The following is a 12,490-nucleotide window of genomic DNA, read 5'->3' on the forward strand; positions in this document are numbered from 1 at the left end:
TATCTTCTTCTTCTTGCTGTGTGCTGTCAATCATTGTTTGTTTACACATGGCCACTGGCCACCATAGACCATACCACCACGTTCTCCGTGTCCTACCTCAATCTCATAATCTCAATCTCAATATTTCTGCTTCCAGAACGCGAACAGTAATACTGACTTAATTCAAAATCTGGTCCATAGTTTCTGCAAACTCAAGTGCCTCCTTCAGCAGCTCTTACATTAATTCAACCTCTGAAACATTGTCCGCAAATCACAATGCGAACATCAGGATTTTATGATTTGAACATTCCACTAAGTCTCATCGAAGGAAAGTCAGTGTCACTTTCCAAAGTGTGTGAAAGGTTGTATGACTGTAAGTTTCATCTCGGATTACTTTTTATTGACTGTAAATTTGAATGTTTCAACTGTATTTTCATCAGTCGAACCTTACGGTCAGTTGATATTTATCATCGGATGATCCACAAACTGGTGTGTAATATGTAGACGTTTAATTATCAGCTTCACTTCGGAGCTTCTGTAACCGGCCATAGGTAAACCTCACCATCTAAAGCTGTATCAATGTTGAAACTACAAAGCAAGCGCCTTGATTGCTGTGTCAGTCAATTTGCAACCCTACATTAATTTTTGTTTTTAAAAACTGAATATCTGCATTCAAGGTACTTGAATCAGTGAGGGAAAAGTGTGGATAGGTAGAAGAAAAATTTCTAAAGGACAGAATCACAATGGTCTACTTCCTCCAAGCAAGTGGTGACAGCATGCTCATAGTATAAAGAAATCAAGAACCGTATCGCGGACAGAAGGCTACCTGCTTAGGGTATCAAGGGCTAACAAACAACAACTACTAGATTGAATATGTTGGCCAAAAAAAGTGAGCAACTTTGCGGCATTTTACAGTGTAAAATATGCAAGCAAATGATTTTAGTTTTTTACCAACACTGTAGGGGAGCGCTTCAATGTTTCTGTAAAGTATGAAAAAAAATGAGAATCTAACCTTAAAATGACAATAATGATGAAGTTTCAGGAAGTTGTCAAGGAGGCCAGCACTGAGAAAGGGCCAAAGCAAATTAAGTGTACTCACCCATAACTGTGGATAGCTCATTCAGGATCAAGCAGATGTAATAGGGTTAAAATAAAGAAAAACAGTAGCAACTATTTGTATAAACCTTGTATATTCTTAAGCCTAAATATGCTGATTTATCTTCATTCTAGTTGGATATCGCACAATTGCATTCAACCGAAGTGTCCACTTGACTGCTGATATGTTTTTCAAGACAAAGAAAAAACGGAAGCTGATGGAAACCGACGTTCCTGAAAACTTCCCGAAAGAAGTAGACCCTGTACCGCCTCCTGAAAGAATCAATTTACCTGAGGTATAATCTTGCATATTCATATTCTTCAGGTCATCTCTTTTCTGTGATTTTGCTCATCGAAAAGCTGATCAATAGGGGCATTATTTTACTCACCATAATATTTTGCACGATTGCCATGAGCGCAAAGATTAGGCAATATAAGAACATGGAAACACTGATTTTTTTTAATCATGAAAGTGCCTTTATAAATCTGTGTCACAAAATTGTAAGTATCAAAAAATTATGTATAATCAAAGCTAGAATAACTCATGGAAATATTTCAAATGAACTTAAAATCCACTGTATGACATCCCGAATTGGATCCATTAAAGTGACTGATTTCTTAATTATCGCCAGAGTTCATCAGGATTCTGATTTTAGTTTATAATTTTTAATGTATTTTAGTCTTTAATACCTTGCGAAAGCATTAATGGTGTATCAATATTTTGAAAGTCTCGTAACTTTAATGAAGTAGCCAAAAAATTCTAAACGTTACCTAATTTAAATTAATGTGCTTTTGATCATAACGTTCAATCACCTAATTAATCTTGCACAGAAATACTATTACAAGAGGCGACTGTAATTCACAAATTGCTCTAAATTCTGTCTCTGAAAGTTGGGGAATTTTTCTTTTGGTAACTGGTACAATGTGGAATCAATATCGGTAAGCATTAAAATTTGATTACGCGTCGTTCATAAAACATGTATTGCTCATTATTACCCCTCTCAGTTACATCCACAATGCAGGTCATCCCCTTCCCCTTCAAAATTATTTGAAGTACGCCATTTAATCCCCTCCACTCCCCCAAAGTAAGAAAATCATTCATGAACCTCAATTTTTCTTTTTTTTATCCATGAAAATAATGAAAAGAGGCGGAAATAAAGGAAGGGAACTAGGCAAATTACCTCTGTAAGAACATTTTTTAATTATAAATTCAAAGTTAAAAAAAGAATCATGAAACAAGAGAGAAAGTTGACAAACATTAAAATGAAATAAAATAAAAAAGGAAAACAAACAATAAAAAGAAATTATCTTTTATAATAGAAATTAAATACTGCGTCAAGCTTTACAAAATGCAGCCGTTGACTCTCCCCCTCTCCCTCGTTTAATGCAGGCTCAGAGCTCAGACACTGTCAGCATCATGTATTTCATGAATGTGTTTTTTCTGTTTGTTTTTTTGGTTTAAGGACATCCTACTTCAAGTCTCCTTTGCTATGCTCTAGTTGTCACAAATGATTGGAATTTGTGTGTGTCAGATTTTATTTCATCAGATTTATAAATTTATAGCTTCAGAAGTATTCTGAGGACTTTCCAACTTGCTCATAAGCAAATGTAAAACAGCATTGTATATTCTTCCAATAAGTTTACCCAATGAAAATTTTCTTTTATCTTTCATGTTCAGGCTATGATTTTTCTTTTTTTCAGCATTTACAAGGAAAACTCCAAGTCTACAACCGTGTAACATTCCATGTGGCCGAAATCTCAATTCTAGACAAATTAGTAAGGTCTTTTTCATATTTATAGTTCCAATAATAGAATAAATACTTTCGTTTATGTGCCTCTAATCAGAATTGAAGTTCTAGGCTACCTTCGATCAGTGTTGGCGAGAACTTCAGTTTTCAATTGGTCTTATATCATCAATATAAAGGACATCCCTAGAAGACCTGGACCTAACTCCATAACAGAGCTACCTATCAAGCTAATCTTAGTCTTTTTTGAAAGGAGACAAAAGAAGCTATCAATCTATTGAGAACAAAATCAGTTCACGTTAACAAAAAATTATGGAGTTTTGATGGTTTGAAAATAGACTGTATGAAAACCATTTATGGTTTTAGTAATTTTTTTCTTCTTTCTTACATTAGTCCATTAAGTTTGCCAAAAAAGAAATTCTTGTGGCATCTTTAGAAACAATTTACCAATGTTTTTTAAGTCGACCTCCTATAGTGTAGTGGTTGAAGTGCAAGCTCTATGACCGGAAGGTCCCGGGTTCGATTCCCGGCCAGGCGACCTGAGTTTGATGGTCTCAAACAATGGTTGCCTGGGACTGATTGTAGGGACGGAGAGGAGACGGGACTAAAATGCAAGCATTAGCCCTTATGGGCTATTTGAAGTAGTAAAAAAGAAAGAAAAAAAGAATTCCAACGTAGAAAGTTGCGGTTTGGACAGATCTTAGTATTATTTTATATTATTCAAGAATCTAGCATTACAACACGATTCTGTGACCAGTGCAATTGACCCATTTACTCATTTTGCATTGTCCTCAGGCTACATCATGAATCAGACGATGACTAAATAACGTATCTTGATCACTTTACAAGTTCCTAAGTAGATTTGTTAGAAGAGTTGGTAGGGAAGTTTCATGCGCTAAATTTTAGAAAAAAACAAACTTGTTAAAAAAAAAAAAAAAAAAATACCCGCGATGATCTTGGTGTGTGTGTTATCCCACTTTGAACTTGAGCTGCTATTCAAAATATAATATGTCAGGCTGGAAGCTTTCTTAAAGATAAAAATTCTCTACTAGCAATGACTACCAAAAAAGTTGGGTGAAATAATCTTTGCAGGTACATACCAAGTTAGAAACCCTTTCTTTTGAATTAATTTAAAATTTCTGAAAGATATTAGTTAACAAAACAAGAAAATGCATCAACACTTTATTGATTCCTATGAATCTGTTTCATTATTTTGAAAGACCAGGGCTGCCCAAACACATTATTGGCCCTGGGACTTACAGGGACGGGCTCCCAGGAATGGGAAAAAGGATCCCCAGCTGAAAAAGGGAAGTTCAGCAATGATTCCCTTGGAAAATTCTCAAAGTTGGAGGCACTAGAGATGCAGTATTGAGCTTACTCGATGTAAATTTCAAACATTGTGAATAACTCCAATTGTAGTGCAAAAATACCGTAAAGTTTTGATTTCCTGAGTAACAAAAGTTACATACAAGAGTTGTACCGGAGAGGCTTTTGAAACTGTGAGAGAGGCCCCTAAACTTGGGTAAAACGTTAAAATTGTGCTCATCTATGAGACCTTAAGACAGATTAACTAATTACTTCAGTGCCTCAAAAATTTTAGAGCCACTTAAACTGCGGTGAATAACCGGGACAGAAGGACTGTTTGTGACTGTTTGTCTGAGTGGCTCTGTGAAAGAGAAAGTTACGAGTAAACATGTAAAATATGCAACATACAAAACTAAAAATTTACTGGAATGAACCAATAAAAAACTATGTGCACTTTTCAAAAAATTGTTTAAAATATTTCCCGATTTCAATCATTCAGTTTTTTCAAAGTGTATTTCTTCTCTGCAAAATACAAGTTCTTCGTCAGAAAATATTCTATGGTTTTTTTCTAATAGGTTCCATGAGTGGTCAATAATTTAACATTGTAATTTTTATCTCCAAATGCTTGACTATTTAAGTAATTAGTTGCCAGATACTCACATTTTATAAATTTTTACTAATCTTTGGGTGTTTTTCTTAAAATATTACAGAATAAAAATGGCAACCTCAGAGATTACCATTTCTTAGCCATCTGTCCAATGAATGCAGAGTGTTTTGAGGTAACCTTTTTTCTTTTTAATTGCTATTTATGTTGAATGGAGAATCTGACTCAAATCTTTAGACACAGTGGATTATATGTAACTTGAAGAATTGAAAGAAACGAAAACAAAACAGTAACTGAAATAAGAATCAAAACATCGAACCACAAGCTGGATGGATAAGGGAAAAAAGTGAATTGAAAAAGAATAAACCCAAATGCACAGACAATTATTTCATGCGTTTGAGTTAATCAGTTTTGCGATTCCTTTTTTTTTCCTTTCAATTAATTTCACTTAAAAGTGGTCATGGAAGAGGGCTGACTTTAAAAACGATGTCTGATCCAGTTAATCACACTCCATGGCAGTCCAGTAGATAGGCCAGTTAAGATGAAAATTCCCAACTAAAATGTGAGCAGGCTATGTTGAGGCAGTACTGTCAGATGCCTGTCTATTCTTACTAAGGTGCTATTTTCATGCCTTTCCTTTTGCTCCCTTTTTAATGCTATTTAGTCAATTTAAGGAAGAAAAAACAATTGAATGTTTCGTGAATTGCTAATAATTGCTCCCGAAACAAGCATATCAACATAATGTATTAAGGATGAGCAGCTTTCGGTCTTTGTATAACCTGTGTTGTTTACAATACAAACGGGTTCATTATTCCTTTTTTTTTTAACCCTTACCAATTTTATCAATGATCTTTGTTCTTAGGGCTAACAGATTTTTTATTACAGCTTTGTTCTTAATTGTTTTCCGTGATTTTTTGTTTCGTTCTATCATTAGCTTAAGAACTCAAGTACAATTTTAATTCCAATTAAAGCCTTTTAATGGTCCACTAGATAGAGGAAACATTTAACTTCCTTAGGACATGAAATCGTAATACAAAAACTTCAGGCAGTACATATTGAAAATTTCCAAAATGAACCTCTCAAGTAATTTATCAGCATTTATAGTTTACATTAGATTCTGTTAATTTAGATTTTCTGCTCCTAATCAAACCAAAATCAATGAAGGTCAAATCTGTGTCTGAAAACAATGTTTTCCAGGAAAAAATCAGTGTTTGATTTAACAAGATCTTCTCTACCCTTAATCTATGGAACTTATGAAAGCTTTCCAAGAAAAATTAATCAAGAGGAAATTTTCATTCTATTCTAAAACAAAATAATAAGTCATTTTAGTGTATTTGGCTCTAGGAGACTTTGGTTCAGAAAGTGAGCAAGATGTCTTAATTCATAACGAAGAAAAACGCTAATACCTATCTCTCTTATGTGTGAACTTTTGATAAGAGAACATGGATTACATTTAGCAATCAGGAACCACTATCTCTGGCTCTTTCCTAAAAGCACCTTTCCGCATAGGGAAACCAATAGCATGTATATTCTCTAAAATGAGTCAGAAATAGTGGTTCCTTATTGCAAAATGTGCTCCACAAGCGCTGTGGACTGTGGTACTTAATTTTTTACCCTGACTAGTAGTTCACCCTTTTGCAACTACAGAAACTTTTATTCAACCATTGTTAATCTACTTCCTTTTTTCAGGCCATTTCAAGTTTACCCATGGATTTGGACATAATAGAAATTAGCACAGAGTCTCGGAGTTTGTCAAATATTATTTCTAATAAATTACGGAACAAAATTACGGAGAAAAACTTGTATGTAGAGGTTAAATATTCGCCTGCTGTAAATGACATCGATTATTTAAAGAACACCTTAAATTTTTCACATTCACTGCATAGGTTTCAGTTTTCCAAGGTATGGAAATTTACTGTATCTAATTCTTGTTTCTGTACTGTTACTTTTTGTGTTTTAAAATAATTGACAGTGAAAATTGGCAAGGGTTCTATGTAATGACTCCTCTTGCGAATCGTTCAACTGTGCCGTTGTTTCGTTTCTGCAGTGGGAAGCTTAGAAAAATGCATATTCCTTTTGAAGATTGTGAGGTTAAGAGTGTATTTCAGACTTTCTTAATGTGCTCATCGTTATGTTTGAGCCTTTTTCGACAAGAAACAACTCATCTTTTTGCTCCAGCTGAAGTTTGCAACAGGCCCATTGAAAATTTAATTGTAATGTTTCCTCAAATCTTTGTATGCGCCTAATGTAATTCCACTGATCTTATGGCGGCCTCAGATGATATACTCAGGTGATGGGGGAGGGGGGGGACGTTTACTAATTGGCTGAGCTCAACTTCAGGCAATGCCTTGCTACATCAACTCGACTGTTGGTTTTTGATAGGTCCGATTTTTATCAACTTTTTCTCCTCCCAGAAATGAATTTTTAAACTTTATAATGAAATTTTTGGTTTTTTCACGGAATTCTATCCAAGAAAAATCATGCAGCAACCTTGCAAAAATTTGACCCCATTCGACCCAAGGATGCCGTTAGATTTTTTGCGATTCGGTAGTTTGAATTTACCGATTCTATTGAACACTTCCATATGAACACAATTATCTTATTTATCAGTTGATTTTGAACTTTTCCAACTTATTTAATGCACTCTGCGTGGAATTATGATAAGGCATCATATCTTGCATTTCCTTAATTTTTACCCTGTTCTCTGTTCAGTGGTCTACTCTCGATGTTCTGTGAATGGTTCATTCTTAACAGTTTTGAGAGACATGAGCATTGGAAGTTACCTGAAAAGTTTATTCTTTTTGAAATTCATTTTTTGCTCATCGGCAAAGTTTCTAGTTTTTTCTATTTTTCTATTTATTTATTTTTGTTGCAGAATATAATATTCACGAGTGGAGCTGAATCTCTGTCACATATCAGAGGCCCGTACGATGTTATAAACTTGTATCCTTTTTAGAGCCTTGTGTTTCGATTTATTTTTCTTCCGTTTTTTTCTACTGTCCATGAATAACCTGTTTTGTGATGACGGCCTTTGAAATCTTGCTTTAATCTAACATTTTCCTGCATTTTTTCTAAGCTGTGTTGAAAGATCAAAATTTTCTACAACACACTTAACCCATTGACTTTTGAATTACTTGACTTACATTTATTATTTGCTCTGGCCAAAAAATCCAAAACTCAGTAACTTTGAACTCCTAAAAATATTTTTAAATTCATTCCCTGAGGTTATTGAAAATCAAAATATCAATCTCTAAAAGTAGATTCGTTGAGGTAAGCAGGAATAAACTCAATTGATTCCGTTTACTATTGATTCACAGTCAAAATCACGAAAGTTGCGAGATGACCACAAATCAGCCGAATTTAGGATTGATTTTTGTTTAACTGCACAGTAGTACAAAAATACTGTAACAAAGTAACCAGCTACTGAGTAATGTAAATTTTAGGTCTCATCTTTTTTTGTAATTGTCTTTAAGCAGAGGAGCATAATGAAATGATTAAGTATTTATTTATATTTATTTGAAATTTTTTTTTTAGTGTTGTTACATTTCAAAGCTACAGTGCAGTGTAGATGTCAATCGTAACTTTAAACTTTCCTTAACTCTCAGCACAGAGGTGTACTTTTCGGATTTTATGAAGGACCAGCCAAAGCAGCCATTTCTACCACTTGCAGGTCTCTTTTTTTGAAAGCAGGTATGCTCAATTTTTATGTGGATTTTTATTTTTAGGGGTTCAGAACTTCTCAGGACTTAGCAATCAGCAAGCCGATTATGAACGATCGAATTCTGATCGATTTTAGGAGTTTCTGACAGATTTTAAGGCCTATCGATTTTCGATCGATTTCCGATCGATTTCCAAAAAAAAAAAAATGGCTTCCAAGTGGAAGCGCCGTTTTTTGGATAACAGATCCAATAAATAAGAAAAGAATCAAGAAAATTAAGAAAGAATTACAATGAAAAGTATACAAATGATGATTTGTAGTCCGTCAAATTAAATATTCGCGGTAATATTCAAAATATTTGAAAGTGCGCGCGATGAACGGTTGATTCGGAAAGGTTTGTTTATGTACTGCTTATCTCTGCATTCTCTCTAAGTCTCTTGGTGAATGAGTGTTTTCTTGTCAGTTATTTTACTTTTTGAAGATATTATCGAACTAATTAGATCATTACAATACTTCCATTATAAGGCAGTCAATTTGGATCACATTCTATCATTTGGAGAAATGGTTAGCAAACCGCAAAGTGGTGTGTGTGACGGATCTACGTGATGTTGGTTCGCTCTCTGAATACCGATCAAAGCTATTCAATGGTGATACACGAGGTCCTTATTCACATTTAGTCATTAATATTTCATCCGTAATTTGTAGTGTAATCCCTCGCAAGTGCGTGCTCTAATTTTCGAAAACTAGTTCGTGCCGGATACTGAGTGATCATCATAGACATTGCCGCTTATGATAACCTTCTTCGGGTAGCTTCCAAATCATTTATCATCTGTGATTTCATTAGTAATTATATCTCACATCCTCAGGTACCATGTGTCAAAGATTTTATAATATCACTTCTCCATTTAAGGAATTCACTTCCAAAATCCTCTGGTTGCGCATAACATCACAACTGTAATTCATCGGATCATTGGTTGCGATTAGGTTAGCGTAGCTAACCAGTACTAGCGTATTGGTCCAACAGTGCAAAAACACATGTAGTATTAAAATACCATAAACTATTTGAGAAGAAAGTTTTACCATTCCTTACTGATTAAATGAATCGTCATTGATTTTCATCTTTGTCCCTAAGAGTTTCCATGATGGGCCCGAGTGATGATTGACAATGAACCCATAGGAGAGCCTTATAGAGAAATATCTACATGACTGCATGCCTAACCAGAGGTTTATTTATCTTGATATGCTGCCCATTTATGGATTGATTTATCAAGCAATAATAACTGTGCAATCATGAGGGGGCTCTGAGAGTCCTGATAGTTACTAAAGTCCAGGATAATCAGCTTTTAACAAGCTCAACTAGTCCAATCTCACAGCAGCAAGCGGTCAGTTTATCATCAGTTGTTCTCAGTTATGTGTTCAACTCAAAATGTTTTAAAACACTTGCTAGCCAGAGCAACAAGTCACCATGGACTTCACCAATTCTAAATAGCTGTGTCACTCAGAATTATGGCTTCCGCTTGTTCTATCGTACATTTTAAGGATTTGCGGAGACTATAACTTGATTGTAAACAGCCATTAATTCCACCAAGTTTCATCAACTCCCTTTTCATCACTTGAATCTACTAGAATGTCGCAAAGAGCAACACAATTTTCTGTAAGTACCTATCTAGCTGTAGTTTTATACGTTTCATACAATTTTTATTTTGAACCTTGGACATCTCCATAACCATCCATGCACAGTGAACTCAATTTTCAAATGATACATCTCATTTCAGCACTGTTTGCTAGGTTTAACAATTTTGTCTTCAAGAGATCTCATATTTTAAATCTTAATAGTGGTGTCAAAATAATCTTTACTCTTCCATTCAGTTTTATGCTGCATGCAAAATTTTCTTTGTATACCTGCACTTTCATCCCAATTAAAATATCTAAGTCGGTGTTTCAGTTACAAATTTTCATGCGCCTTTTCCTGTTTCTTTGTGTAAAGTTCTTATTCTCTCAGATTCATTTCCCTAGATACCGCAGTCTTGCTGGGTATGTATTTTTACATGTTAGAGCTGAGGCGGTTGAAATTAAGAACATTTCCCATCATATTTTTCCCCTCTTAAAAGCAAATCATAAAAAATCTCTGTGTTGCTTTCTACTCAACAGCCCATTGTTTCAGTAGAGCCAGCCTCAATGAAGCTAAAATCCTTCTCATATTATACTCTTCGGGTTCTTCTTTCCCCTATAATATTTGTGCAAACTTCCTTCATAGTCTTGCGAAAAAATAAGTGGCAAATTAATTAATTCTTAAGTGTAAGTAGTTGAAATCAGAATTTAAAATTCTTTATTGGATAGTGAGCAGGCCAAAGTTCAAACTGCTGTCATGGAGAAATCTTCTCTGTTCTTATGGGGCTCATAGACAATTTATCGTTAGATGGAAGTATATGTTGTTTTAAAATTATTTATTAACTTATTTAACTTCATTCACAATTTTACATATTTTATGCTCCATTTTAGAAATTTTTAAATTTTATCACGGCAATTTAATTATGAATTTTAAATTTTATCACGGTAATATCGTTAGATGGAAGTATATGTTGTTTTAAAATTATTTCTTAACTTATTTAACTTCATTCACAATTTTACATATTTTGTATGCTCCATTTTAGAAATTTTTAAATTTTATCACGGCAATTTAATTATGAATTTTAAATTTTATCACGGTAATATCCTCAATATTCTTCTCTCCTCAATTCGTATTCGCTCCTCTATCTCTTCATTTACAACATCTTCGTAGTTCTCAATGACTAGCACGAGATTCGCCATCTTTAAAACTATCCCGTGAAGCGTGACCCAAATCGATGGAAAACTCTGTTTTTCACGAAATCGATGGAAATCCAAATCGATGGGTCCGGACCCATCGATTTGGATTTCCATCGATTCCGGGATTCTGATCGATTTAGGGCCGTATTTCTGCATTTTTGCATCGATCTGTGTCCTATCGATTTGACCGGCCCGTAAGCGCAATGCTTTTCTAAATCGATAGCATCCCCAAATCGATCATAATTTCTGTCAGAAATCGATCGTTCATAATCGGCCTGCAGCTGGTGACCGACTTCGGTCAAGAAAAAGTGTCAAGGCTCAAAGTAGAGATTTTTAAAATGTGAAGGCAAAAAGGATTTTTTTTTCTTCGCGACTGAAGAAACATGTTGTTAAAAACTCAAGAAAAGTCATGCTCTTTGGGTCCTTGAAGTTTTTCTTCCTTTAGAATAATTAGCTTTTAATAATCTTTTTTATTTGATATTTTCTTTTATAATTGGGCAAAATACGTAAAAATATTTTCATCAAGACAATTTTACATCATTTTTATAAAATTATGACTAAATTGAAGTGTCCTGTGAGGTCAGTTAATTCCAAAGCAACCTTAAAATGTTTCTTGTTGGGTGCTCTTGAGAATGAAATGCTCTGAAACAAACATGCTTACAATGGAATCTTAAAAGTTAAAATTGTGCTGACTTGTCTCTAAAACTGTTTTGTTGCTCTAAAAATCAGGATTCTAATTGTTTGCTTTTCTCGGAATTTTCATTAACTTCTTGAAAACATGCAATTCATATCAGCATCCGTCTTACACTCTTCCCTTGGTGTAATTTATTAATTAAAAGTTTATTCAGCTAGAATCATTGTAGAGGCCCCACCTGATCTAAAACCTTCATGCTTCTCAAAGCTTTTATACCGATTTTGCCAATATTTTCATGTAATTTTGGAGCATTCATACTTTTAATATTATTTAACTTTAATGAAGCCCTTGCTGTTTCCTCTATTTTCCTTGTTTGCTCATCCAACTATTCTTATGTACTTCTTATCATTTTGATACTGTTTTACTTCTCCAGAGGAAAGGTGGTACGGGAAAGTGCCAGTTGTATTCAAAGCTACAAGTTTGGTGGAGCGGAAAAATGACCACGAAAATGAATTGGAACCAAAAAAGAAACGACCGAAAGATGAAACCATGGAAGTCTATTGAAGAATCTAGTCATAAGTGCCAAAATTCAAATCAAGTGATTTTTTTCTCATCCTTATTATTGCTTTAAAATTCCATTAATAAAAAAGACATTAATATAA

The 12,490-nt window shown here is 34.2% G+C and overlaps 1 protein-coding gene across 1 annotated transcript; it reads left to right on the forward strand.

Moving 5' to 3' along the window:
• The first annotated feature begins 23 nt into the window (after positions 1-23).
• Rpp30 (ribonuclease P protein subunit Rpp30) lies at positions 24-12,490 on the forward strand. Its single transcript, XM_019058695.2, has 8 exons — positions 24-352; positions 1,210-1,370; positions 2,776-2,850; positions 4,835-4,903; positions 6,418-6,630; positions 7,604-7,671; positions 8,339-8,418; positions 12,262-12,490. The coding sequence occupies exons 1-8, from the start codon at positions 256-258 to the stop codon at positions 12,390-12,392; spliced, it is 894 nt and encodes a 297-aa protein (XP_018914240.2). The 5' UTR covers positions 24-255; the 3' UTR covers positions 12,393-12,490.

The sequence above is a fragment of the Bemisia tabaci genome, chromosome 5, assembly GCF_918797505.1.
Source record: "Bemisia tabaci chromosome 5, PGI_BMITA_v3".
Classification (NCBI taxonomy): Eukaryota; Metazoa; Arthropoda; class Insecta; order Hemiptera; family Aleyrodidae; genus Bemisia; species Bemisia tabaci.

Bases quoted from the DNA above. Each gene is read 5' to 3' on its own strand.
- Rpp30 (XM_019058695.2), top strand. From the start codon at position 256: ATGCGAACATCAGGATTTTATGATTTGAACATTCCACTAAGTCTCATC. The intron at 6,631-7,603 runs GTATGGAAATTT...TTTTTGTTGCAG, and splicing joins ATAGGTTTCAGTTTTCCAAG to AATATAATATTCACGAGTGG. The intron at 7,672-8,338 runs GTATCCTTTTTA...CTCTCAGCACAG, and splicing joins CCGTACGATGTTATAAACTT to AGGTGTACTTTTCGGATTTT.